Source organism: Psittacula echo, assembly GCF_963264785.1.
Source record: "Psittacula echo genome assembly, chromosome: 4".
Lineage (NCBI taxonomy): Eukaryota > Metazoa > Chordata > Aves > Psittaciformes > Psittacidae > Psittacula > Psittacula echo.
Genome location: NC_137738.1, coordinates 38,647,430 through 38,674,845, shown reverse-complemented (window position 1 = coordinate 38,674,845; position 27,416 = coordinate 38,647,430). Strand labels below are relative to the sequence as shown.

The 27,416-nt window shown below is 34.9% G+C and overlaps 1 protein-coding gene across 4 annotated transcripts in view; it reads right to left on the bottom strand.

Annotated features, from left to right (window-relative positions):
* The window catches only part of STXBP5 (syntaxin binding protein 5), a 112,660-nt gene that overhangs the window by 48,837 nt on the left and 36,407 nt on the right, over window positions 1-27,416 (bottom strand). For all 4 annotated transcript variants that reach the window (XM_080616821.1, XM_080616823.1, XM_080616824.1 and 1 more), the window contains exons 5-10: window positions 20,930-21,064; window positions 19,630-19,693; window positions 16,915-16,998; window positions 7,446-7,569; window positions 5,910-5,988; window positions 243-397 (exon numbers count right to left, since the gene is read on the bottom strand). In XM_080616821.1, the coding sequence (XP_080472947.1) occupies window positions 243-397; window positions 5,910-5,988; window positions 7,446-7,569; window positions 16,915-16,998; window positions 19,630-19,693; window positions 20,930-21,064 (641 nt within the window). The remainder of the gene's footprint in view (window positions 1-242; window positions 398-5,909; window positions 5,989-7,445; window positions 7,570-16,914; window positions 16,999-19,629; window positions 19,694-20,929; window positions 21,065-27,416) is intronic.

Sequence of the window (27,416 nt, the reverse complement as noted above, 5' to 3'; positions counted from 1 at the left end):
CATGCAACAACATGCAGTAAGTGGCAAAACAGGTTTTATAAAAAGCTTTTCTATTATTATGCTTTGGGAAGTAAAACATACTTCAGACAATAGAGATTAACAGATGTTGCTACTGCAGTGTGATTGCCAGGGGTAAAGCAGAGAGGTAACAGTAAAAAATACTCTGATGGGATACAACTCCAGAGAGAAGAGATCAAAGTACTGAGAAAAAAAATAAATAAATAAATCTTTACAGAGCCTACCATTAGGATATGGTGTTTCACAGAGGGTTAGAAAATCAACAATAGAATAATCCATTTCTAGCACAGCAGTACTTTTCCCATGCATAACTGTTAAACAGGGTCTTCTTCCTACAGTGTCATATGACAAGCCTCCTGAGAGAATGATGAAAGGCTCCCTGGAATAAAGCAGAGACACTTAGATCAAGCGAAGATGATATGTTAAAGGAGACTGGGCACTTTTGTAACCTTATAATAAAGTTCAATGAGATATCATTAAGCAGAAATACATTAAGAATAATGCATACCAGCTCTCCATGCAATGTGTAGCTTGGGTATGCGTTTTAAAGTTTAAAAACCAAGAATTAGAAGACTATAACTTAAGTCAGATATCTTTTCCAAACCTCTTTTGATATTGCTTATTTAACCAATCTTTGCAACTGTTTGGCAACATGAGATCGTTTTTTATTTTGTTAAACTTCAGAATTGTTTCTTTCTACTTAACTGCAGATTTGGATTTGCCAACAGCCCCATTTATCCATACTATATAATATTCCATCAGGATCAAGTACATTTACTTCCTGTACAGAATTACCCTAAATTTTGAAGGACGAACAATTTTTCAAACCCTGTAAAGCAATTCTGCAGCCACAATAACATTATTCTCTTGGAGAAGCAACCAGCTGCTTGATAAACTACAAAGATCTAATATGTTTTAATAAAGCAAAGACACAAATAAATACCCACAGTTCTTTCATCACACATTTACTCTATAGATTTTATTAATTTTACTCCCTACTACAATGCACAAACTTCAAGAAACTAGTATGTCATAGACTACTCCTACTGCATAATTAAATGCCTTGAGCATAGCAAAACTATTTCTTCTAGGCTTGAAAAAGAGATTAGAGGCTTCCCTTCAAAAGTTTTTTAAGTCTTTACAGAAACATATTTTTAAATACATCCATATTTTCTCCAATACGCACATAACACATAGTTTAGTATTTCATTTCCTGAAAAGCAAGATGAAATAAATACATTTGTTTTACTAGTGTCCTGGTTTCGGCTGAGATAGAGTTAATTTTCTTCCTAGTAGCTGGTACAGTGCTGTGGTTTAGCTTTAGTCTGAAAACAATGCTGGTAACACACCAACTTTTTAGTTGTTGCTCAGTAGCACTTACCCTGATCAAGGACTTTCCAGTCTCTCATACTCTGCCATTAAGGAGAGACACAAGAAGCTGGGGGAGCAGAGACAGGACACCTGACCCAAACTAGCCAAAGGGTTATTCCATATCACAGCACATAATGCCTAGTATATAAACTGGGGGGGAGTTACCCAGAAGGCACTAAGTAGTAGTAATAGTAGTATTATGTTGTACTTTTGTTATTCAGCTGTTCTTATCTCCAAACTTGTGGGGTTTATATTCTTTTGATTCTCCTCCCCATCCCACCTAGAGTGGGCAAGGTGGGGGCAAGCAAACAGCTGCATGGTACTGAGTTACTGGCTGGGCTGAAACCATGACAACTAGGTATTTTCTTTATTATCAAAAGTCATTACTCATTTTAATACTGTTTATGTTTAAAATAGGGCATAATACCTTTTAATGTGCAGGCCTACTGTTCATAAGCACGCATCTCAATTTCTTGAGCTATTATTGACTATTGCCTCAAATTTCAGGTTTTGTTTCTGGAGAAAAAATATGCACTTAGCCTGTGAAATTCTTCTGATCTACTCTTATGTTCACTTTAGGTAGGAAACCTACCCTTTCAGTGTCTACCTCAGAAGCAGCTAGCATATTACTGTCTGGAGAAAACTTATTGATAAAAAAGACATCCTGGAATATTGTGAAAAAGAGGCTAAATATAGCTTTTATTTTTTGTCCTTTCCTATAACACCATATTTCCTATACTAGTTTTGCATTTGAAATAGAAATGTGAAAGACTAGGTACATCTTTTTTCTTGAAAGCTGTGTATGGAGGCTTTAGTTTATGCGTATGTGCCTTTCATTATTTTCAGGCTTGGCTTAAGCATGCTCTGTTTCTAGCACTGAAGACAAAGCAGACTAAGATAAGCTCGCATTTTCTGCAGTTATTTCACAATCTGCCTGATCCTTCAGAAAGCCCTGTAACTGAGGAGTTGATAGGGTCAAAGAGTTCTGCTGGCCCAGGAAGAGACCCCACAGAACAGCCATAAATTAGACCATGGCTCCACCAAGTTCAATATCCTGCCTCCAAGAGTAGCCAAAAGTACATTTCTAGGAAAGGATTCAGTTTCCTCTGGGTTTATTTAATCTCAACTCTTCATATTGAACTTCAGACAATCCTTTATGGTCAGGTCCATGATGCAATTCCAAAAAAAGGACAAACTTTAATTTAACCTGATATTTTTCAAGATGTCAACAAAGAGGAAAATATTGGTGTGATGTACTTGCAGTATCTTATTGTGCTGAAATGATTTATTGCAGTAGTTTTTGTCTACACAAAACCACTTTTTTTTTTTCCTTTTTAACAATAATGCTGCCAGTACAAGTTGCAGTAATTATTTGACTTGTGGGTTCACAAAGATCAACTGACAATAACAAAGTGACAAATTTCAGTTTCCAAGTTTCATACATCACAGTAAAAACCACTTCTCCTGGTTTTATTTCTCACGGTAATCAGATTGCTTTGGGCAGGCTAGCCAGAGCCTGTATTCTTATGAAGCAAAGAATGGAAGACCTAAGAATAGATTACATGGATCCGTCACATGGATTTTTCACAGAGGGATCAAAGATTAAAGTTGACTTTAGTCTGCCAGAAAGACTAATACAGGTCTGTATATGAACTTTTCGTATTATAGCAAAACTGGATTCACCATGAACACAAGCTGTGTATTTTCTAATTAAAGTGATGTCCCTCAGATGTGATACATATTAAAAGGTTAGCACACACAAATTTTATGTAGAAATGCATAATTAAAAGAAAAATTAAAAGTATTGTAATTTATGTAATAGATGAGATAGGTAAAATTAATTCTTCAGGTTAGATCAATCTGAAACAATGGGAAACCTTCAACAAAAAGCAGTGCTCAACTCTTAGAGAATTGCTATGCAGCATTTTTATGAGCAGCTAATACAGAGATTCTTCTTTGAAACAGTTCTGCTTCAGCAGGTTTTGAAGCGATCCCTTTACACTAATTTTCTCATCAGTTAGATCTGTAAGATCACTTGGGAAACACTGTAAAATATTCACTAAAAATCAGAAAACACAGGATTAGGTCTTGCAGTGCATGAAAATGAAATAAAAATGAGAGTTGAGTGGCTCATAATCCTGCAGCATGTTCCTGCTCAATTTCAGACGTAAACTGTTAAATGTCAGCCAGTTTCTGGCAACCTGGATGTGAGGGCAAAGAGTATACACAGAAGTCAGGCCTTCGGTACCAGCTGGCTTCCTTTTCAAGCCGTAGATGGATCTGTCAAGAAGTTAATCCCCAGTAATACAGGTGAAAAATACTTCCAAAGGTTAGCATAGCTTAAAAATGAAATTCTTGAAGTACTAGTGAAGATAAATTACAAATTCATTTTGGGAAGTGTGCTTTTGAATAAAATACAACAAAATAGTATATTCAAACCAAATTAACAGATCAAGAAATTTTACTTATCTGAAGACCTTATTATTATTATTATAACCTCTAGGTCCCAATTATATACATCCATCTTTCTGAGGTACTGCTGTACAGTTACTCAATGACAGCTGCATTAGCTAACAATAACCTTTTGCTGTGTTTCACAGGGAGACTTTTGAGCTGTAATTTCTATTACATAGAGCTTTAGTGGTGAAGAATCAGTTTAGGCAATTTTACCATAATGCTAATATCAATCAGAATAAATACTGCGGAACTGAATCTGAAGGGGCAGGAAACGGCTTTAGGAAGCTGAAGAGCTTCTCTCTAGATTCACTTTGGACAGAAAAGTATGCTCAAAAGGCAAGATGGAAACCATTTCAGCAAGCCAAAAGAGTAATCTATCTTTGCAACTCATTACTTCAAAAGACATGGAGTATTTTAAATGAAGGGAAAAAAAAAAAAAAAAAAAAAAAAGATCGGAGAGCAATGGCATTCTCTGGGATTGGAAAATTATGCCACTTTTCACAAGGAATATATGAAGAAACTCGCCTTTTTGACTCCCTAGCCTGGGTGCAGGACGACTGTCAATAACCTTTCTACATGTTTTTCCCAGAAATAAAGCTACAGATATATTATTGTTGAGGAGACTTCACAGGCACTATGGGCAGCAGATTTAAGCAAAAACACCCAACAACAGAAAACCTACAAGCTTAAAAGATAAATAGGTAGTCTGTAAGAACCAGAAAAAACTTCCTGTCTTGTTTCCACAACTCCAGCTTCACAATGTGGAGAACACTGGAAAGCTAGGGGTGTAAAAACAGACCATACTAGGAAAAAGTAGTCTCTCCAAAGTGCTATGCATTCTTCGAAATTACACTAGCGTAAGATCCTCTTTGAACTGCGTGAAAAGTCAATTAGTTTTCACACTGTAATATAATTGCATAGAACAAACTTCAAACTCATCTTCTCCTTCAGAGTGACTATTCATAAACAGAAAGCTTTTGATTGCAGAAGTTGTAACTTGCTGAAGCTGAGACTACTTTTGGTTATCTGTATCTTTCTTTAGATCAGCTTTTAACATTTCACTTGAGAAAGGAATACACAGATGTAGACTGCTGCAAGGAAAATATGGCTTGCCAACTGATCATACATGTTCATACATTGGGAATTAGCCACCATGTTAAATTTCTTTTCACCTCACTTTTAGCAAAAAAAAAAACCCACAAAGACACTGCTACTATATGTATGTGTATACCAATATTTATAGCAAGATCTATTACATCAGTTAAGTAACAATCTTCAACAAATCTGAATGCCTGGAAAGCAAATGAAACCAATGCATAACACACACCCCACCACCCCCAAATAAAATAAAAATCCCAACAAAAACATTTGCAAGTAGCTGAACAGGTACGCATGAATATTTTATCTTTATATTGCACTTTTTACTCAAACGCTTTAGAAGACTTTAGAACCATAAATAAAAAGTTCCACTCAGTTCATGAAATCCTGCAATCCTAATTGCAGTCTTGGTAACAAAACATGCAACTCAAGATACTGTAATTCCATCTGAGCCTCTTGTTGAAATTACTGCTTTGTAACATTCTCAATGTGCATAATTAGGCAGAATTCACAGCATAAATTACTGCACTTTACCAGAAGAGCTTGTAAGTAGCATTTCTGGGGGAGGAACACATATTCAGAACTTAGAATATTTGCATCAGGCTACTATTTGCCAAAGTTCAGTTTTTCAGGCCTGTGCTTTAGTTTGTTCTTGCTTTATCAGCCTTTTTCTCTTTAGTATGCTCAAAGGATTGAGCAAAAATACACGTTTAGTAGCATGGAGGAAGCACGTAGATTATGCATTAGCAGTATCTTTACCTAAGATAAGGTTTGTAGGTAGTAATTTGTTCACATGTGGTCTTGTAGTTTACTCAGCAATACCTGCTTTACCAAAATTTTTCAGCTGTTTTGTCATAGCTCAGTGCCATCAGAACATGTATCCCAACAACTGGGAAACAAAGTACATTCCCAGGGAGCTACATTTATTTTACATACATTAATTTTAGATGCAAAACAAGTCTTACCCAGCTCTAGTTGTTTTATATTCCACCTTAAGAATAGGTTTACAGGGTTCTGGCTTCTTTCCATCCTTCAGCTGCTTTCCTAAAGTGAATTATTTGTTTACATTAACCTTACAGTTCCATAACCTGATGAAGAGTTATTAAATCCACCATGCAATTTGCAAAGTAGAACACTCATACAGACATATATTTAACACCTCTGAAAAATACAGTTTACCTTGGAATAATACCATTAAAGATTTGTTAAAATTCTCAATATATCAACTTAGAATATTTAGGTTTAGTCTGGTTTTTTTATTGGGTTTTGTTTGTTTGTTTGTTTAAAGCATGATTCAATATTTAGTTTAAGAAAAAAAAAAAAAACAAAACAAAAAAAAAAAAAAACAAGAATCCTCCCCTAAAAATAGTTGTTTTAAGTAGCCCTGGAAGATTTAAAACATATGTCTACATTTTGCAATTAAAATTGGTCAGCTTAAAAGTAAAATAAGGTTTATTCTGACTGTTCTCCTTGGGGGCTAAGATTTGAACATGAACGACCACTCCTTTACTGTGCACCATTAGCAACTAAAGCTTTACAGATACAATTTCCCATGGAGTCAACAGAAATTAAGAGTATAGTGTAAATATGCATCTTTTCCCTCAGAACATTGATGAAGTCTGATACAGCTACAAAGTTCTGCACAAAAAATTTCATTTGCAGCCCAAAATCAAAATGAAAATGTTTACTAACAGGTCAAAACAATAAAAAAGTCTCTAACCAATTTTACTACTGCAGTAGCAGTCAGGTTTTTATTTTTTGACTGCTACAGCATTATGTAGAAATGCCCAGCTTCCTTTTTCCATTGTAGACCCCAGCCAGCACAGTAAACATGGACTTGCTGAAGGCTCATATAGGTAAACCAGGATTCTTAACTTCAGTATCTCATGCTACAACTGTAACCTCACAGATTCTGCTATTACATTCACACTTAAGAATCTGAGGTAAATAAATTGCTAAAACATGACTTAGACACATGCACACCATACAAACCTGGCATTTGTATAGAACTTTTTGAATAGTGGCAGCATATTTCACAGAAGAACAACATGCAAAGTTAATTTCCTAGATTAACTCAAGACTTCTCAGAAATGGGAACATCTTACCAGATGCCAGTCTTACTCTATTACAAACCTTTCCAAGAATTTATATGGTAATCTACACATTTATACATGAAACAGACGCTTGCTTATATGTATTTTAAACAACATATGGGATTGTAATGGCAAGCAAAAAGTAAGCCCTGCAAAATATGCATCAGTTAATTTTGAGATCAAGGCTGTTGTGTGAAAGGTGAGCTTAAAGTTTAGAGCTTGGGACAGAACTGCAGTGATCTGGATTCTTATTTCACACTTTAATGAAGTCTATCAGAATTTGATATGACTTTCTTTTTAGTTGCACTTGCATTTTTAACACTTGGTTTTGCAAGAAGCACTTCTTTTAAAAATAAGTTCCCTGTGTTTTAAGGGTTGTCAAACAGTGGGTATCCATTTTCAGCTTACCATGTGGAGTGATTGTCTGGAATGGCTTTGTAGGAGATTTTACATTCCATATTGTCAAGGTACCATCTGAGTGACTACAAATGAATTGTTTTCCTTCATGATGCCAAGCCACAGAATGGATTGCCTATGAAAGAAAAATTTTAAACAGGATAGTATAAATTCAGTAGCTTAGTATAATTTTACCCTTATTCAGTGACATGTGACAGCAAAAGGAAATTAGAGAAAGTACTAATTAAATCATACTGCACTTAGAATGTCCTAATTTACCAATGGTAAGTTTTCCATTCCTAAGTACTTCTTTCAGACATACTTTGTTCACCTAAAATGCTGTCTTTACCGTAGTTACGTTTGACATGTTTAAGGGGAGGGAGAAAGATACTCTTCAGAGGGTAGTATTAAAGTATTTTTCAATAATTGGTAGCATGCAGAGAATATCTGAAAGCACTTGAACTTTACCAGCCAACATTTTCTTATTATTGGGAAAAACAGACTGTCCATAATAATCCTATGAAGTACTTATTTTTTGTAAGTCAAAGTTTTAAATGGCATTTCAAGATATCTGTGCAGGTAAGTACAAGAGGGAAGCAGGGGCTGAGAATATCAGTAAAATGACAATTGAAGCAATAATAAGATTTTGGAAATTATGATGAATTATGATGATCACAAAACCAAAACATTAGCTTGAATAAGCATTCTAATGTTGCAATGGTAGTTTTAAGGTATAAGAAAGCATAGGAATCTACTAGTATATCTTTTCATGAATACATAAGCATTTTTACATTCATAAAATTGGGAATGGAGTGACTAAGCCATGCCACATGAATGCTCATTGCAGAAAAAAGCTGACTAAATGAAATCTACTTGCTGCCTTAAGGTGAGGGAAAAGTAAACAACAAAGCAAAGAGTACAAATAAAGGCAAAGAGATGAACTAGTAGGAAAAGTTTGGTGCCATTTCTATTTCCAGCATCTGCATTAGTACACAGAGACATCATGAAACCATTAGATGATGTTCAAGGGAATTTTAGTTATAGGATTAAAGTATCAATAAGCAAAAATATAAAATATCAAAAACCCAAAGTACCTGTCTACTACCAAAAAGGTGCAGAAGAAAGTATTACCTTCTGGAAGTACGGAACTGTGATATCAGTCAGAAGGTAGGTCTGCCTCATGATAAAGACATAACTAGGTAAACTTAAAGCAGGAACTTAGTATGTGAAAGCTTACAGGCTGGTACAATGCCATCTTTTTAGTGGGTACCCTCAGTAGAGATTCTATCTGTAAGCAGGGTTTAGACTCACTCCAGTAACTCAGGTACCCAAGGGTTGAGTAGTAGGGAATCTTAACTAGCAGTGAAAGCTTAAGCAGCAAATCCCTAGATGAAAAGCAAATCTCACAAGACAGATCTAAGCTATCTTTGCCTAAACTGATTATACATAGATCAGATCCTCACATTTCATAAAATTACACAGAAAAATCAAGACAGTTTCCAGTAATATGATCAGAAGAATCCAGAGATTAAATGCCAGATAGAGGAAAATAACTACACAACATGAATTCAGACTCTCCAGTAATAACTTTTCCAACTTAAAGTAGTAAAAGAGCTGGATATCTATCAACTACAGACCAACTAAGTTTTGTATTTCTTAGTGAATTCTAGTCTTGTTCCCTATGTAGTGTGGCATCACTACAGAATTTATTAGAAGATTGCTTCAGTGTACCAATATTCAATCTACACATATGTAGTTCAGAAACCTAGACTCTCACATGAAGTCTCCTAGAGTCAAAATGAAATAGACTTGCTCACCCTGCCTGTAAAATGAATTTTTATTTAGCAAATATAAACAAGTAATATGAAAGATTTTTTGCATAAATATTGGAAATTCAGTGTTATTTACCAAAGTAGTACCAAGCAAATCCAGGAATCAGTAAGTTTGAAAGCACAAATTGCATTTCTAAAATCTATTTTCACTAAGAGAAGAAATTATCTATACTATTATGAGCAATACAATGTAACAAGTATGTTTTAAATACTCTACCATATGGAGTCTAACCCTGACAATAATAAGCAGCTCATGGTGTAAATGAAACCATTTTTGATACACATTTATATAAAAGTAGGTCTTAAGAACCAGGAAGAAGGCAAGTTTCATAGAATGAATGATAAATCGGAAAAAGGAACACTTTCTTTTTCTTGAAAAAGCAGGTCAAGAGGAAGGAAACCCAAAACCCCATTACTGTTGAAACATCATTAATGCTTAAGAACATAAAAAGATCTGACAAACTGAGCACAAAGGAGAAGGATGACTGCTATCACCTTACTTCTGCAAGGAACCTGATGGGATGGAAAGAATGCTGAAAGAGAATAATGAGGCCTCTGGATTTATGGCTATTTATCGTCTAGTTTTATAGAGCATCTGGCTATGTTTAGCAATGCAGTTATATATTACTTAAAGCATAACAAGAATATATTTTATGTATTTTTAAAATAATCCAACTAACAATTCTGTGGGTTGAGTATGGTAATCTTTGGTGCAGAGCACTATCCTTAGCTACTACACAATTCACATCTTTTTATAACGCTGAAAAACAAAGCCAAACCTGTAAGTCTGTAGCATAATGTCTAATGTTACAACAGGCTAGCATATTTACAATGACAATTCAGTAACAACAAGAAAGTACAATAACTTTAAGTGGCACTAGCTGGTCAGTATCGATAGCCTCAATCAGCAAAACAAAACTGGTAACTGAAAAATCACTGCAATACTCAAGAGCAAAAGTTTGGACATTTTTTCCATGATTAATATTAGTGCTAGAATACAAAGGAAAGCACAACATCCAAGGTAGAAAAATCAGGCAGAATCCACTGAGGCTGCACATCTATATATATCTTCTTCAACACTAAAAAGCCCTTAGGAGTAATATATTTTCCAGTATTTTACACAAAAAACTTACTGATCAAGAATAAAACATTTAAAGTTTTAATGATATTTCTCATTTTGTTTCAAAACTTCACCTAGTACCCTTTTTGTATAATAAGGCAGCAGTATGCTTAAATCAGCTGCTGCTGATTCAACTGTATCTCAAATGTTTTTCTGGAATATATCACTGGTCATATGGATCCCAGGGAGACAATTCCCATATAATAATTAATAATATATAATAATTAATAATATATAATAAATAATAATATATAATTCCCATATAATAATTAATAATAATTCCCAATGCAATCATGCACCAGTACCACAGAGGAACGTTGCTGTTTTTAAGGCACAACGCGTTTATATCCTTAAGAGGAGCTGTCTGCATAAGTAAGTCAACTCATGACCTCATTAACATTCCGAATCTTCCATTTATAAACATACACTGAATCCAGGGCATCTTTACTGGATCTTACATAGAAAATCCTCTATTAAAAACACCCCAACTTTAGTTCACTTAAATATAACTAAAGGTTTCTTATCAAGGGTATTCCTAATACCCTCTTCACTGTGATTCAAAGGTAGCTGCTCTGGAAGTTTTTTCAAAACTTTTGAGACAGTTATGTGTTTTCTAGGGGACAGGCGGGGGTGTCAAGTCTTTTTTGAATAATAAATCCAGCATGATTGACTTTGCTATCCTGCTTAAGCCAAAGCTTAACCAGAAACATAGAAACTAACTACCCTCGAGAGTATTATGTGGAGACAAGCTGTGCACAAAGGAAGCCTCACTTTCACCAGCTGTTCCAGAAGGATTATCCTGTGTGGAAAAGTGGCTGTCACACTGCATGCAAAGAAGGTGAACCTATCTGATTTTCAGAAGGAAACCTTGCAATGACTGCAACAGTTACCCGAGGGAGACTGTAGGACTCCCTCACAATCACAAGTAAAGTGTAATCACAAATAAGAAACTGAAGTCTGAGGAACAAAATTAAAAGCATTTATATGCAGGTCTCCTGCAGAAATATATTAAGTAAATCACTTACTTTTAAAGAGATTAATACACATTTAAAACACTTTATGCAATTTAGTTTCATGCCTGCAGCAGCTTGTCAATATCCTTAGAAATCACTATTATTTCTTGGTTCTTTAAAGAAGTACAAAAATCAATAACTCTAATACAACCTTACAACTTAATAGACAAGCTCATTAATAAAGACTCAAGTTTTGACGGTATTTTTCCCCACCAAGGGGATTTAACTGTTTCAATTCATGAAACAGCATATACATAAAATCCTTCTTCTTTCAATTTCTACAGACTTATTTTAACCCTACAGGTGATTACATGTACATCGCATCAGAACAGTTTGAGACCACTCTGTATCCTATTTTCCTGCAAGACAAGATACTACAGAAAATTGATACTTTGTTGTCAATACAAAAACTATTTCAGCAGTTTCCTCTAAGAGACTTTTTAACCCATTTTTCTAATACCAAGTCTAGACTACTGCAAACACAGTTGCTACAACTCAGAAAAAAAAAAAAAAAAAAAAAAAATCTATGTAAGCTGCTTTGCTTTTTTTTGTTTGTTTGTTTGCTTTGTTTTAAGTAATATGCACCTCGCTTGCTCTTCAAGTGTAACACAATCTTTGGCAAAATTTTGCTGTACACTTTCCCACAGGAATGCACCACAATCATGGAAAATTCCTTTCATTGCTCTTTGGATTTGACAATGATCCTTTTCTGTTTTGTGCCATTAAGTGAACTTTAAGTATACTGTGCATGACTGGTAAGGTCCATGGTAAGAGATTAGTTATTCTGCAAGCCACTGTTTACCATAGCCTATTCAGATTTCACCATCTTATTATGATGGTTCTTCATTTCCATAGACATGGAGAGTATTTTCTGGGTAAACTTAAAAGAGCTGATGACACTTACTCCTTTTCTACAGGTTTACTAACATATCCAAAGTATGGACAGTAACTTGGGAGTACCTGTGCTAACTCTCTTGTCAATAGCCTAAGACAGAAAAGGAGAAAAATGCTGTAATAGAAAAACAATATAGCTACCAAGATTTAAACGGCACTACATCATGAAGATTGTTTTGATGCTATGAAATGTGCAAGTGCCTAATGAGTGCATCAACATGCTTTGGTTTCTGGCAAGCCACGTATCAGCATTGCCTTTTTTTTTTTTTTTTTATTCACTCTCTTCCTCTTAATCCCACAGGCTACTTTGACATGTTTTTAATGCTTTAAAATAATCTCTTATACTCAGCTATGTACCAGAACATTGAGCCTAAAAATAGTAACCTATAATACATTTGCTGAGTTAATGCTATCAAAGCTTCCTTTAAATCAGAACGAAGTAATACTTGAAGAATGGCCTGTATTTAAAAAAATAGTTTTAGTTTTCAGAAGTTGCACTTCAATATTTTAGACGAAAAAAACCCCAAACAAACAACAAACAGTTGTTTGGGTTTTTTCCTCTCATGGCTGAAAGCATAGTATGAGAAATGTTTGCAGTATAAAATGTATTCCACATAAGAAATGCATGACTTTTTTAATCACCAATGTTTGAAAATAAAAGGCTTAAGGCTACGAAAAAAGAATTCAATCTTTATTTTTCCACAGAGCTTGCCTAAGACAAAAGGGATGTTTTGAGGAAAAGGCTTCAAAGAAACTTTCTAGAGAGAAGTTAATTCACAACTGCAGTTCCATTATGTCACAGAAAATTTCCTCCAATTTCTCTGGAAAAGAATGCTACATTTGTACATTCTCTTAACTAATTCTAAACATACAACATATTACTGTTGTAATAAAAAGCATACAGTACTGGAAGTTCAAGATCTCACTTGTAATACAGAAAAATCAAGAACAAATTGTAATTAAATGCATCTTCTTGACCAAAGTTTTTCGACTCTGAAGTCAGTATTACATGTTAGCAGAAAACAACTAATATTAGTTTCAAATGTGGAAGAAAAGAAGATATCGAGGTGCAGTCAAACTTATAACAGACACACATTAGGTTGTTTCTGCCTAGAACTGTCTGCTAATTACTCTTTTCTTGTCTGGAACTTAAGCTACTCATATCCTCCCTGAATCCTGCTCCATTTAGTCAACTTCCCTCGTTTCTGATTTTCCATTCTATTTTAAAATTCTACACAACTGAACTAGCCTGCCACTGAAAATTATTATTTGCTTACATTATACATTTACAGATATTTCATTTTTGGCTAATTATGTGAATTGCTAACTTACTCAACTAGAACGAATACGTTACCTTATTATAATAATTCCAGCAATGCCAGTCAGTGTTTTTTACAGTATCAGTTACGGTGTTACTTGTGTGGGACTCAAAACATTGCCCACCTTTCTGCAGTAACCTCTTTCAGCAAAAAGCTAGTGAGAATGCTTTTCTGTTAAGGAAGCCACTCAAAATCCAGCAAAATTTTTATTATTTGGCAATATTATTTCATTCTTGCAAAATGTAAAAAACCTCATGTTTCTTCTGTTTCTTAACATTTACATTCACTTACTTGAAACTCTGCTAGTCGAAAAAATCAGCAACACCAGTGTATTTATATGGGCCACCAACTAACCAGCACTGATTGTAATACAATCAGAAAGATAACATTATGGAGTTGAATTTTTCTTTCACTGACAAATCAAGGAAGATTCTTCATTTTTGCAGCTAAGTACGAAACAGAGGCACTGGAGGATAAAATGAAAGAAAACTAAAGCAGCAGCCCCAACTCACTTTGACTCACACTAAAAAGGATAGTTATATGTACACATAGCATATGTGGAATAATCCACTCTCTGCAGCTTCCTATTAATTATCGTTTCTGTATGTGACTGTTTCTGGACCAATGGCCTTGAGAGAAGATCCTGTTACAGCACTCTGCAATGGCACTTCTCAAGAAATGCCATATTCAATTCTACTAGACAAAGTAAATAATTTTATTTATATGCCATTCAGGCTAGAATCCTGAAGAACTTGAAACTGCCTAACTGTATCAAATCCAAATTTGAAAAATTGGACATTATTCTATTCTGCCTTCCCCATTAGAAGATTAGATCTAAATAACTTAACCATTGAAGAAGAAATTCCTTGTCATACATTGTTAAATGGATAAGAACCAACAAATTATTACGCATCCAGTAATTCTTTTCCCCAAAGATAGATTTTTCTTAAAGGGTAATCTGAACTCACAGAAAAAGCATACTTCAACTTTTAAGATGTCAGTGGCCAGTATTTCCTTTTAAGCAATTTTATGCATCTTGTTTCTCACCAATGAGAATGACGAGACTCATCAAGTTCACTCTACAGGTCTTCACTTTTCTCTCCCCTTTCTATCTATTCCCAACTTACGATAATGCACATTTCTTTACTAAAAGATCTGTCAAGAGACCTTACTTCTCCTCCAATAATAAAAAAACCCAAAACAACAACTGAACAACTAGATACATTCACTTATAAATCCTGTGGGAAATCAAAGATGAAACAGCTGAACTATTCACTGCTGTTTGCAACCTCTCAAATCAGGGCCAGTTCAGAAAGATGACAAGTATGGAGTCAATTTTTAAGCAAAGGGACTCCAAAATGTGAAGAAAAACAGAATAAGCAGCAGAGTGTTTACCCTGGATGAGCTTCTAGAAACTGCAATAAAGTTTTAGAAAAAGAACAGAGTTAGTCTACATGGGGATAAGTATAATATCTCATGTGGAAGTCAACTTGTTTTTTATAAAAGGAAATTATATCCAACAAACCTCTGAAAAATGTTAACAAGCATGTGGCTAATGGAAACACCAATTCAGTCTTCCACAAGTTTTTAAGTCTTTCAACATCTCTCAAAAGAACCTAAACCAAACAGATTAAGATCCCTGAACAGATGAATAATTGGTCAAGCTGAAACAAAGACAGACTGGCAGTAATTTATCAGCTCAAGGTAATTGGTAGATACCCACAGGGACCTGTGCTGCTCAGTTTATTCATAAATAACTCAGGAAATAACAGTGCTAAGTCTGCTGACAGTACCAAAGCATATTCAAGGTAGAAATCAGTATTCCAGAGAAGAACTGCAAAAAGACTTGAAATTTTTATTGTCCAACTATCTAAGTGTGAAGCACAGCATAAGTGCAATGAACTTAGAGCTGACAACACTGAAGAGAAAGTTCTAGTTTTATAGTAGCCTATTCTAAGGAAGTATCTCCTTAATGCTTACCACATCAAAAGGCTGATCCAGTATTAAGATCAAGAGAGAGAAAAACCAAAACCAAACATCATTATTCCACATCGTAAATTCAGTGTGCCCACATCTTGAATATATTATGCTGTTGTGTTTATCTTTTATACAACAAAGATGAAATAGAATGGTTAACAGCAAGAAAAACATGAGGTATAAGAACTTTAGACTAGATAGAGATACAATAAAGTTTATGAAACAAAATGACAGGGGGAATTAGATTAATGCAATGCAACTGAAAGATAGAAAACTGCTCTTTACATAATATACTCTGAGGCTTATACAGACGTATCTGAATAAGCCTCATTCAGCTCAGACATTCTAATATAGCTCTGATGATCTAAGGCTTAAACCACTTCAGAGACTGTCCCTTCCAAGAAACTCTTCATTGGTACAGCTAACACACAAGCATGAGTACTGAAACAGAACCACCACAAAACCCACAAAACTCCTGCCTTGTGAAAAAAGTTTAGCACAGAGCTAAGGAAGATACACCTCCTGTGATACAAGAAACAGGCCTATAAACTTTTTGATATTATACATATATAAGATATATATAACTCATATTGATACAATAAACCAGACATTTTACAATCAGTGAAATATAATTGAGACTAATTTTATGTTATTTCAGATAAAATAAATCAACTTGCATGTTATGTTGAGTGGTTTTTCTTAACCTCAGTCTTTCAAAAAGCCTACATTCTCTTAAGAATTATGCTTCAAAGAAGTAAGTGCCCTTCAATGCAATTGTCTTTTTTAAATCTCTCCCATTTTCATTTCAAACCTTGATCTTATTCTACAAGGAAAATGTGTGTTTATAGAAATGGCCTAGTGAGACTATTTAGTAGCTTCTTTCCCCCCCAGTGTTTCAGAATATGTGAGCGATTCCAAATGACAGGAATTGTTAAACCACCTTATTTCAACTTAAGACTCAAGCTCTTAATACAGGTGAAAGTCACACTACTCAGTAACACAAAAAATATCTGAAAGCCAGACCCCCAAACTAGTAAAGAAATCCAATCCATGCCACCATTCATTGCTTCACAAACTTCAGCTCTGTGCGTTGAATTCTTCTTATTCAATCTGAAGCTCCTATTACTCAAACTCTATGGTTCTTTAAGAGAAAGCTTAAAGTACTTGAAATTTCAAAGAGACGTATTGATTGAGCCACTGGTGACAGAAGCAGGAGGAGGAATTCAAACAAAGAAAAACATAGAAAAAAACAAACAAACAAAAAAAATCACTCTTAGATTGGGCAATTATATTCTCATAATAAGCAATGCAGGTGAAAAATGTTACCTCATCATGTGTGTATCTGTAATCTGCCTTCTTTGACTTCAGGTCCCATAACACCACTGTTCCAGATTCAAAGCCAATCAGAAGCTGCAATAATAAGCATATATATTAAGTCATTATATAATACTACATGTAGTAACTGCCAGTAGTTATGAAGAAAAAACTTAGTCAGAAGCGGTGAAAACAACTGACATTCATGCAAAATTAGGAAAGGAAAAAAAAAAAAAAAAAAGAAAGAGAGAGAATGCATTCTTCTGAAGTGCCCTTGGAAATCCCCTTGAGTTCCAGGCAGTCTAACATAAAACTTACCTAAGTGTAAGTGTACTCCTTCCAGAATAAAATGGGAATTGGTGGGGGTGGAATAGTGGTGGGAAAGATAACTTTATTGTGCATTTTCCTCACTGGAATTTATTCTGCTTAGATGTTCTGGAAGAATACACTATGCTTCCCAAAGTTCTAGATAATAGTTCATTGCCTATAAAGGAACTAAGTAATATAAGCTTTCTCCAGACGTTAATCACAGTTGAGATAACTAAGGTTCTTGGTGTTCCTTTAGCTAGTTAAAAGGAGGAAAACTAGAGAGAAATTAAACAAGATAATTTTCCAAATAAGCTTTCTGCTAGAAGTAAGATTAAACCATTTCTGTAGGTAGTCAAGATTCAAACTGCTCATAATAATTGGTCTCAGACATTCCTGCGTATCTAAGTGCTTTGCTGTCCTACCTTAAGTGACACTTCTCTTAATGAAAACAAAACAAGACCAACATAAGGTAGCAGTAACAGCCTTGGCACTTGTTACACAGAAAACAGCAACATAGCTTCATCTCTCATAGCTGCTGGATCTACTGTGAGAGCTTTTCTTTCAACAATGCTGCTACAGGAGAAGCAGCTCTTAGCATTAAGTAGCATGACTTCACTCCCACTGCTTTTTCCCAGTATGGACATAAAGACGAGTGGCTGGCTTCTGAGATTTACTTGCTGTTGAAACTACCTATTTCCCATGAGAAAACAGAACTGTGCTGAGGAGTGTCCTTCATATTACAAGTTAGAAAACATTATCTTCACACACATGGCACTGTAGTCAAAGCTAGAGCTGTACCTAGACATTTTGCCTGGACAATCTTTTTGGCATATTAAATTTTTCAAAGAATACAGTTATTTCCAGTATGAGATGTAACACATGACCAGCTTAGAGATACAATATTTGATCTATTTCACTGCTCTACAGCTAAATCTACCAAAATACCCTAAAAATATTAGGCATTTGATCTAGTCAAAGTGAATGTTATTTTTTCCTCACTACAGTGTCATTTATACTACTATTTAAATGATTTTATCATAAGCCATATTTTATAATTCTTCAATTTAAACAGTAGAAAAATCATGATGATTGGAAGGCTAATAGCATGAACAAATTTTAAGAGTGAGTATGCAGGACGTTCTTGCAACTGAACATTTTTTTTTCCAGCAATGACTTATGGGAAATGAGACGAACGTAAGGTCAGATTCTAAAACACTGGATGACAGACTGACTGATAAACCCAGTAATTCTTAAATTTAATTGACAATAATTCAGTATGGGGTGAGGGTGGAATACACCAGAATAAATAGATCATATGCCTTCTGAAATTACTATAGCTTCATTGCATTCATACCCTAGGGTCTCTGACTCTGGAATGTGATTAAACCCATTTCTACAGCGAAAACCGTTAGTTATGCACTTAACTGCACTGAGTTTCATCCCAGTGAAAAAGCTACTCCTGAAATTTTCTTTGTTTAACTGAAACCTCAGTTGTCTAGGATACAACCTTATAACCAGCATGCTATTAAAACATTCAAAGCTCTACTGAGATAATAGTATCATTCCCTCTCCAATTTTACCCCCTACTAAAACGGAGGAGCTTTTCACTAAATTAAAAGAAAGCAAACAAACAAAACTCTCCTGTGTATGTGGAACAGTAGTAAACAAAATTATTTTCTCTCTCCTTGAAGATCCTTCACAAGTGGGACTTCGAAACTCCAGGGTATTTCTGAGATGTTGTACTGACAAAAAAAACCTCTCAATTTAATTCAATCACTCGTGCCTGATTAATCTAAAGTAGAGTCATTAATGAAAATCAGTTTAAAGTGGTATCAAGGTCTCTCTGCTTAGGTTATAACCATACTTTTGTTAGGAGTCTACACACTTTTGGCAAATGTACATCTAAGGCTGCTGTTTTCAAATCCTTCTTTTGTATTTTGCTTTACTCCTACTGTCAAAATTCAGGAACCCTTCTCCTGCTTACTCTTCAGTGTGGACCAAGGGATCTGAAGAAAAGTAGACCCCATGAGCAACAGCCATGAGCATTTTAAAGTTTCTATAATTTCCATCACACTATTTTTGCACTCAGGTTATGACTGGGTTTTTTGGTAACATCTTATTTTTTACCACCATAAAGTTCCTTAATTTTGTTTTCAGGAATTTCTGCGATTAAGCACTTTTAGCTGTGTTTTCAAATGTTTCTTATTACAAGATGAATTCAATTATTCTATTATAGTGTCCTACAGTCATGTCTGTACCTTGCTTCATATTTTCAGAGCTTAAAAACTTGATTTAGCCTTTATACTTTCAACACTGTCCTCACCTACTTAATCCTTCCTTAAAAAACACTGGTATGTATACTTTAAAAAGAAACTCTTGCTTGAAAAATGTATTGAATAGTATTTAAATATATCCTACCTTTCCTTCATCCATTGGATTGTCACTAATGTGCACAATAGGTCCTGGGTGAGATTTGGATGACCTAAACAAAAAATATTTCCATTTCATAAAATTAAAATAAATTAAAAAAAACCCAAAACAAACCAAAACCAACAACAAAACAAAAACCAAAACAACATTTCACTGCCAAAAACTTCATCTCACCGTTACTGCAAGCAATACCTATGCTGCAGATACAGACTTCATGTAAAGAAGTTATTGACATGTCAGCATGGAGCCACCTGTATCTTCAAACCCATAAATACTTCCTGAGTATTTTTAGGCACTTAGTTCCTGGCTTTTTTTTTTAATAAGAAGGAAAAACTTATTTACCACTTATTTACAACACAGAAAAAATTTGCCATTAGCTTTATAATATCTAAATGTCTGTTGTTACAGAATTGACACAGTTGGATAAAATATTTTTTTTTAACGCTGGAAAACAAGTCTTTCCATTATTCAGAAACTAACTGCCTAAACTATGCATTTTTAACATAGTTAAGACATTATGTTGACTTTGCTATTGAAGAAGATGGACTAAAGAGCTATGTTTGTTTGAACAGCTTTTGGAAACTGATGGAATTCTCGTATGTTTAGAAGATAGACATAACATTCCAGAAACAAATTAAGAGCACAAGAAGAGCAGCACACAAGTATATATTTTCACCCATGAACCGCTGTATTTGCATGCACAATTACTAAAAAAGGAGGAGCAATGACAATAGCTGTAAAATATATTTTGCTGTTGGAAAAGGCCTATTTAAATTTAGATTTTTAGCAAGTAATTCTATATTCTGCATGATCCAGCCCTCTTACAATCCATATTTCTATATTTTGGTTTTTAACTCCAAAAAAGTAGAAGTGACACAGTAGCCCAAGTACCAGTCACATCATATTTTAACATACATTGTTTTTCCAGTTCTTTATCACCACAGAATTATTTTTGTCTATTTTTATATTGTCTATTTTTATATCTATTCCAGGCACTATGACAAAATAGTGTTATGGGCAGAAACATATATGCCATTAAAACATAATAACATAAAACATAACATAAAACATAATAACATAAAACATAACATAAAACATAACATTAAATCTTCATATTTATGAGAATAAAAAGTTTATGTGACTGTTTGTGTTTTGATCATGTATTTGCTGAAGGGAGACTAAGATGGAGGCCACTCTGGGTAACAATGACATTTCTGCCACTGACGTTAATAACATCTAGGACACTTCTGTTCCCTCCCCTCAACAGACAATGCTTCATTAAACTCACAGTTCAATGGCTTTATTCCACATGATGACATAGCCTGAGAGAGTAAATGATTCCACATTGACGATGTGAATGTTTCCTCTTTCGGTGCCCACATACAGCCATTTACTTTGGAAAGGCAGATGACAAAATGTTATCCTAAAAGAGAAGGCCGTCAAAAAAAAATTAAATAATATTTTTTTAGATATCCTAAACTTCAAGGCCTATGTTGCCAAAAGGCAGAAGAAAGGCAATAAGCAAACAGGAGGAAATAAGATAAGCTACAGGTAGAGAGAAGTAGCTAAGCCAGTATGTGACAAAATGAAGAGATACGCAGACGATGTAAAAACTCAGAGTAAAACAAAAAATAGAAACCAAGGTATCCTAAATCTAGCAAGTCATTCAGATAATCACACAGCCACCTTTGAAAATTATCATACTGAATGTGTTTGCTCAAGATTGCTGTCATTTTAAACTTAAAATACAGTACTCCTACGCTATAATCCATAAATATCCCTTTGAAATCTATCTAATTTCAAAGTTTTAAAGAACAAAACATTTTTAAAGTAGCCTAATGCAGATTAATGTGGTTTCAAGTGAGGAGACAAAGGCAGAAAATAAAGCATATGAAACACAAGTTGACATGTAACCAAAGTACTCCCTAAAAAGTAAACCTAAACCCAATCCTAAACAATTGCAAAAATAAAAGTAGCTTAATCTGGGGGCTATTTTAGTTAAATAATGTTTTAATAATCTGCCTTAGAGTCTTCTCTTCTAGAAAGAATTACCTGAACAAAATCCAAAAGCCAATGAAGGCTTCTACCAGCAGAAAACTTCTTTGACCATAGTTACAGTGCAAGTATTATTTGAAAGCTTGGTTATTTCTGTCTTCCTGGGTCCTGCTTATCATTTGTTACTTCTTCAAAATTTGTAAGTGTTGTAGTAACTGAAGTTTTTGAAGTACCTGATTTTTCTATTCAACAGAAATACTAACTAGAAATTAGAGTCTAGAAACTTTCTGGAAACTGTAAACTCCAAACCATTTTAATCTGACAGAGCCCAATAATGAAAGAAATTGCCAAACTGCTTGTACTATCAAACTTGAGCATTCATAAATGTTGCAGTGATAAGGTAAAATAATTATTCAATGGAAATTGTTCCGTCAGCTCTAATCCTTAGCTTTACAAACTTTTTGTTGTTGTTTTCTCCCAGTTGGGCTCCCTTCTTGCCAAATCCACGCATCATTTCACAAGCCTGTTAATAAGTATTTATGCAGAGAACAGCTTTAGACCCTTTGCATTAGATGCTGTATATGCGCACTTAACCACAGCACAAAAGAAAAGGCTTACAGCAGCAATGAAAAAATTGCTAATGGCTGAAAAGATTTTAGCTTATATTACAGGTTTCAAAAGTTAAGGCTTCTGTAGTAATACTACCTGGATCCAAAGTGTGCCACTTCCTTTCTAGTTAGGGAATGCAATTTGCTCAAGCAGATATTTAATTTCTCCATTTTCTAAGTTCCTTGACTGATTGTGCTTGAATAATTAAGCCAAAAGGCTGCACCAACTTTTTTCATTCATGTTTCACAGAAAAAGGGCTACATGCAAGACTTAAAATGCTCTTTCAACTCATCAAACTTACAAAGGTTGTAGCATTTTTACTAGGCATAGTAATCTGCAAACATTACAGGTTAAAGACTGAAGTGTTTGCAATATCCTGAAAAAAATATTTTATTGGAGGCTAAATCACATAGATCTGTACACACACTTCCTAGGCAGGCACCAAAACTTTACTGCCCAGGAACAGAACTTTCCCACTACAAGCACGTAATAGGGATGAGGAAAGATAACCAGCATGAAAACATAAACCCTCAGTATTCTGTAACACCACAGGGTTTTTTTTGTGCCAGCACCCCATGTGCCAGAAGCAGCTGGCACACAGATCAGCGGGATCTAAAAATGTGTCCTAGCAGCCAGAAATAATATCCAGGAGCAGGGTCATGGGCCTATCTGTCTTGATCTGTGAGTTAATATTGTCAGTTACAGCTGTCCAACACTTTCATTATAAAACCCAATATAATTCATGTCATTTAAAGGTGGGTAAAAATATAAGTTGGGGCTGCAACTTCAAGTGCTATAGCAAAAGGGCAATACTTCGAGTGTCCAACTTCTCAATGTTCTTTGATACTATTCTTAAATGTGCAGCCATATTCAGTTTGCTGTCTCCTCTATGCAAGGGAGATTAATTTTGTCAAGAATGCTCTGTTGAAAATTGGACTGAGGATTAAAGGGATTCAAACTTGTTTTGCAGGAATGGAAACAAAAGGTCAGGGTCTTCTTGGTGGTGAGGCAGTACTTGCTTATTTGACGCTTCACCAAGGATAGCTTACTTTTTCTCTGAAAAGAATTATGTCTTTTTTTCTTTCAGAAACCTATTTTTCTGTCACCACAAGATTAGAATAACATAATCCATCCATAACATATTTTAAAATCAACAGAAGTGGAAGCTGCCATATAATGCTCTAGGCATTTTTACAGGTCAGAGATTCTTCCTCTCTCCCTATGCTCATATGGATGCATACTTAAATGTGGAAAAATAAAATCGTGTTGGGAACAGATCAAAAAGACTACAGTCAGCCCATATAAGAAATTTTTGGAATTTTTTCTTGCACACAAACCCCAAGTGGCTGAAAACAATGTATCAGTTAAAAGCAGAGCACCATACTCTCCTCATGTATTAAACCATTCTGGCCAACTATAGTGGAAGCATTTATGAAAAATAATAGACCGGTTTTGTACATCTAAAGAAAAGAGACAGCCTAGGACTGTTTGAGCCAGTGATCACAGAAAGCAGCCTTCTGCAGGCAGCTCCTTCATGGAGCAACTGATTCCTCATGTTATAGCCAAAGAAACTTCAGCTAGCTCAGTAAGTATAGCATATTTTGTGAAGTGGATTGAACTTCAAGCAAAATCCAAGTATTGTGCAACAGCACTATGCCAAGTATTTCACTTCCCCATATCCGTACACAGAAAAAAATCCCTTTACAGAAAAAAGCAGCGCCTTAAAGAGATTTTTGGGTTTTAATCTGAAATCTACAGTATGATTTTAATATATGGTAACATTAGTGCTAAAATGAGGTACTGTTATGCAACGGTTTGGGTAGTTTTAAACTCAAGCTTACTTTTCCCTTAGCATAAAATCTTCCTCCTCACCACATACATATTTGCAAAGCTACTCCTTTACCTGCTGCCCCCTTCCAAAAATAAAACAAAACCCCAAAACCAAACCAACAACAAAACAATCCCCCCCCAAAAAAAAAAAAAAAAAATATTCACTTTCATTTCTGTGAAATCGATTTGTAAGAGTTCAAGAAAACAAAAAAATATGCAAAATAACCCAGTGGTGCACACACAGTGGGAAGCACTGATTAAAGAAAAACCCTCAAAAAAATATTACCTATTCTTACTATAATTAAAGTATAATTTGTGCTATTGCTTATGAGAGAGTATTAACAGTGACAGGAGAGTCTTTAAGAAGCCATATGTAAACCTACTGAAGGGATTTTCTCTTTTAACTGCAGACCATGTGTTTTTTCTTAAGGAAACAAACAAACAAAAAAAATCTTAATTGTGGTTGATTCACAAGGCACATCACAACAGTTGTTATAGCAAATGATAGCATTCCCTAGAGGAATTTAATTACAGAAATATCAAGAAAATTTATTAATGTGCAAGTTGGAAATCAGGCTTTTAAGGGAAATATTTAAGTAAAAACGACAGGCTGTTATCTTGAATGTATTATTATGACAACAGAAATCTTTCTAATTTAACTGTTACCTTTTCTTAGTCTACTGTATTATGAAGTATTATGTGTTCTTCAGAAATTTTCACTGCTTTAACAAAGCACAGTGACAAATGCTTTGATGAATGACAAACAGTGATGACACATTTATTTTTAAGTCACTAAAACTATTTCTAGAACCTCAGGCTATCATTATAGTAACTGTAATTACACTAGCTATAAAATAAAAAATTTCTAAAAAGAAAAGCAGTAAGCTACCAAAGTTATATGCTGCATACCTCTATATTCAACTTCTCATTCATGTGATAACCACCATGTAAAATCCAGAAGCTGAAAAGTTTAATTCTTACGTTAGCCCAGACTCCACATCCATGGTCTCTTATCAAGTCTTCAATGGGCATAAGTCAAGAGTGTTAGAATTACATACTGATGGAAGCAAGCAGTGGCTGTGACTTTCTAGACTGCTGCAAGGGGTCAATTTCCAGGTCTGGTAACGACAATAAGCTTAAAATACCTACCTGCACACAAAAGGACTGGAGGGGAAGGTGGCGCATGCAGAGGAAGAATTCCTCTTCAATGCATCCAAAAACTGTCCCCTGAAAGGACCATGTGAATAAATGCAGTATATCACAAAGACTGGAACAGGTACTTCAATTCCATTTATATCCCACAACAACCCTCCAAATACATTCACTTGAAGGGCTGCCTCTAAAGGGAGCTGAGAAGTACTTATGTTCAGTATCAGAGCTGTGATGCACACTAGTGTCAACATGGAGTAACGGGGAATCAAGAGCCAAGAACAGAAATAAAGCTGTCACCACTGATGTGATCACTATTAGGGCCATTCGGATAATTTTCCAGAAAAAGGCTCAATTTTAGAGGTTTTGTACATTGCTACAGGTGTTTGTACTCTTATGATATAATGTTCCTAATAGACTTCATGGCTTACATGTTTTCCTTTATGAGGTCACATTTCACCACTCCGTTTTAAGATGGCTTTTTGAGCTTCAGTTGTACTTGCCTCAGAAAAGGTCTCCACATTTTTATGCACAGACAAGTAGAAATGGGCTGCTTCATTGCTTGCAATGCTGACAAAAGACTGAAGCACACATGCCCTTTGAAGCAACTGTTCAGAAAACTAAGAAAATTTTTCATTATTGAAGGAATTCACACCAAATACCCCAAAGATCTGAAGGTCTCCTGCCACTAATAAATCCCCTGCACTGCATCTCCTGTTGGTATATCTGACATGACTCAAAAGTAACCAAATCCTTGGCATCAGAAGATGCTTGGGTAAGCTGCTTCAACACATACAGTTAAAGATCAACATTCCATCTGGGAAATTATGCTAACTTCTTGAAAGATGACAAAACTCCCTCTAATTACATCATCTAGTGGATCACTACTGAGTAGCATTTTTAAGCCCACCAATTAAAAGAAGGCTTTATATGACACCACAAATGCAAGCAGACCTGATGATCATTTCCTTTCACTTTGAACAAAGCAGTTTAAAATGTATAACAAAAAAAAAAAAAAAAAAAAAAAAGGCATAAAAATACCACCAAAAAAACAAACCCAGAACAACTTAGTTACTTGTTAAAAAACTTAGTTGTGTTGTATATAAAATTTGTACTTGGTATAACACTGACTCTGCAAAGACTCCAAATGTTTCTCAGAAGTATGGTTTGGATATGTATTTGTAATCCTTCTGTTAGTTACAATATAATCCTACCTCTAAACACACAGGGAAAGGGGAAAAAGTTAGCCCTCAAACAAAGCCTGGAAGTGAAACAGTGATGCTGATACACAGAGAGGGGAAGAAAAAACAAAAACACACAACCAAAACCCCCGAAACAGTATCTACCACCTGCTCTCACAGGCAAGAAACCTGTATGTCCTTCAGCTATCCACAAAGTGGCAGAATTCATCAGTTTATAAATTCAGTGAGGTCAAAAGAAAAATTGTCTTGCAACTAATACCTGCTAATACACAGGCTGGGTATAAAGTTACAGTATCTAACAAGATAAGGTATGTGCATAATAAAAGTTAAGTCTTGTTTATTAATACATAAAAACAGGTGAAATTTCTCACTCTGTTTACAGCTCTACAGTGAGTAAACAGTTTGTTTCAAACACAAGGCTCAAGTTGCTGTTTAGAGCAGGATACAAAAACATGAAAGCATAATTTAATAACTCATAATTGTGCAGTTTCATGCTGAGGAAAACTATTTAAATCCCACAAAAGTTGTCACATTAAAAATTAAACTTATCAATATATTCAATAATCGATATGCAAAGCACTCACACTAAATGCTCAGCTCTATTTTTATGCTATGATTCTGGTTCTTGTCTTTATGCTAAGTCACCAAATAAGTAAACTACTTCCTCTGGCATTAGAACAGGGAAACTGAGCTCAGGAAAGGTGCAAGTCTTACCTAAAGAAATTTTTCATATTTGTATGTAAAGCTAAATGGTTTGGGGTCTGGTTTGCAGCAAAGGAGACGCAGATCTGCCAATCCATACCACTTTTCTTCCCTCCACTCTCCCAATCCCCTTTTTTTTATTTTTTCTTATATCCGGTTAGACTGTCACTTCACAGTCTCTTAAATTGGTTCTGTGGAAGTCCCTGGCTCATTAGTGATGTGAATTTGACCTTTCACAGCACAGATCAGAACAAAGTGTAGTAGTTCCTGCATGGTAAGAAAACTAAA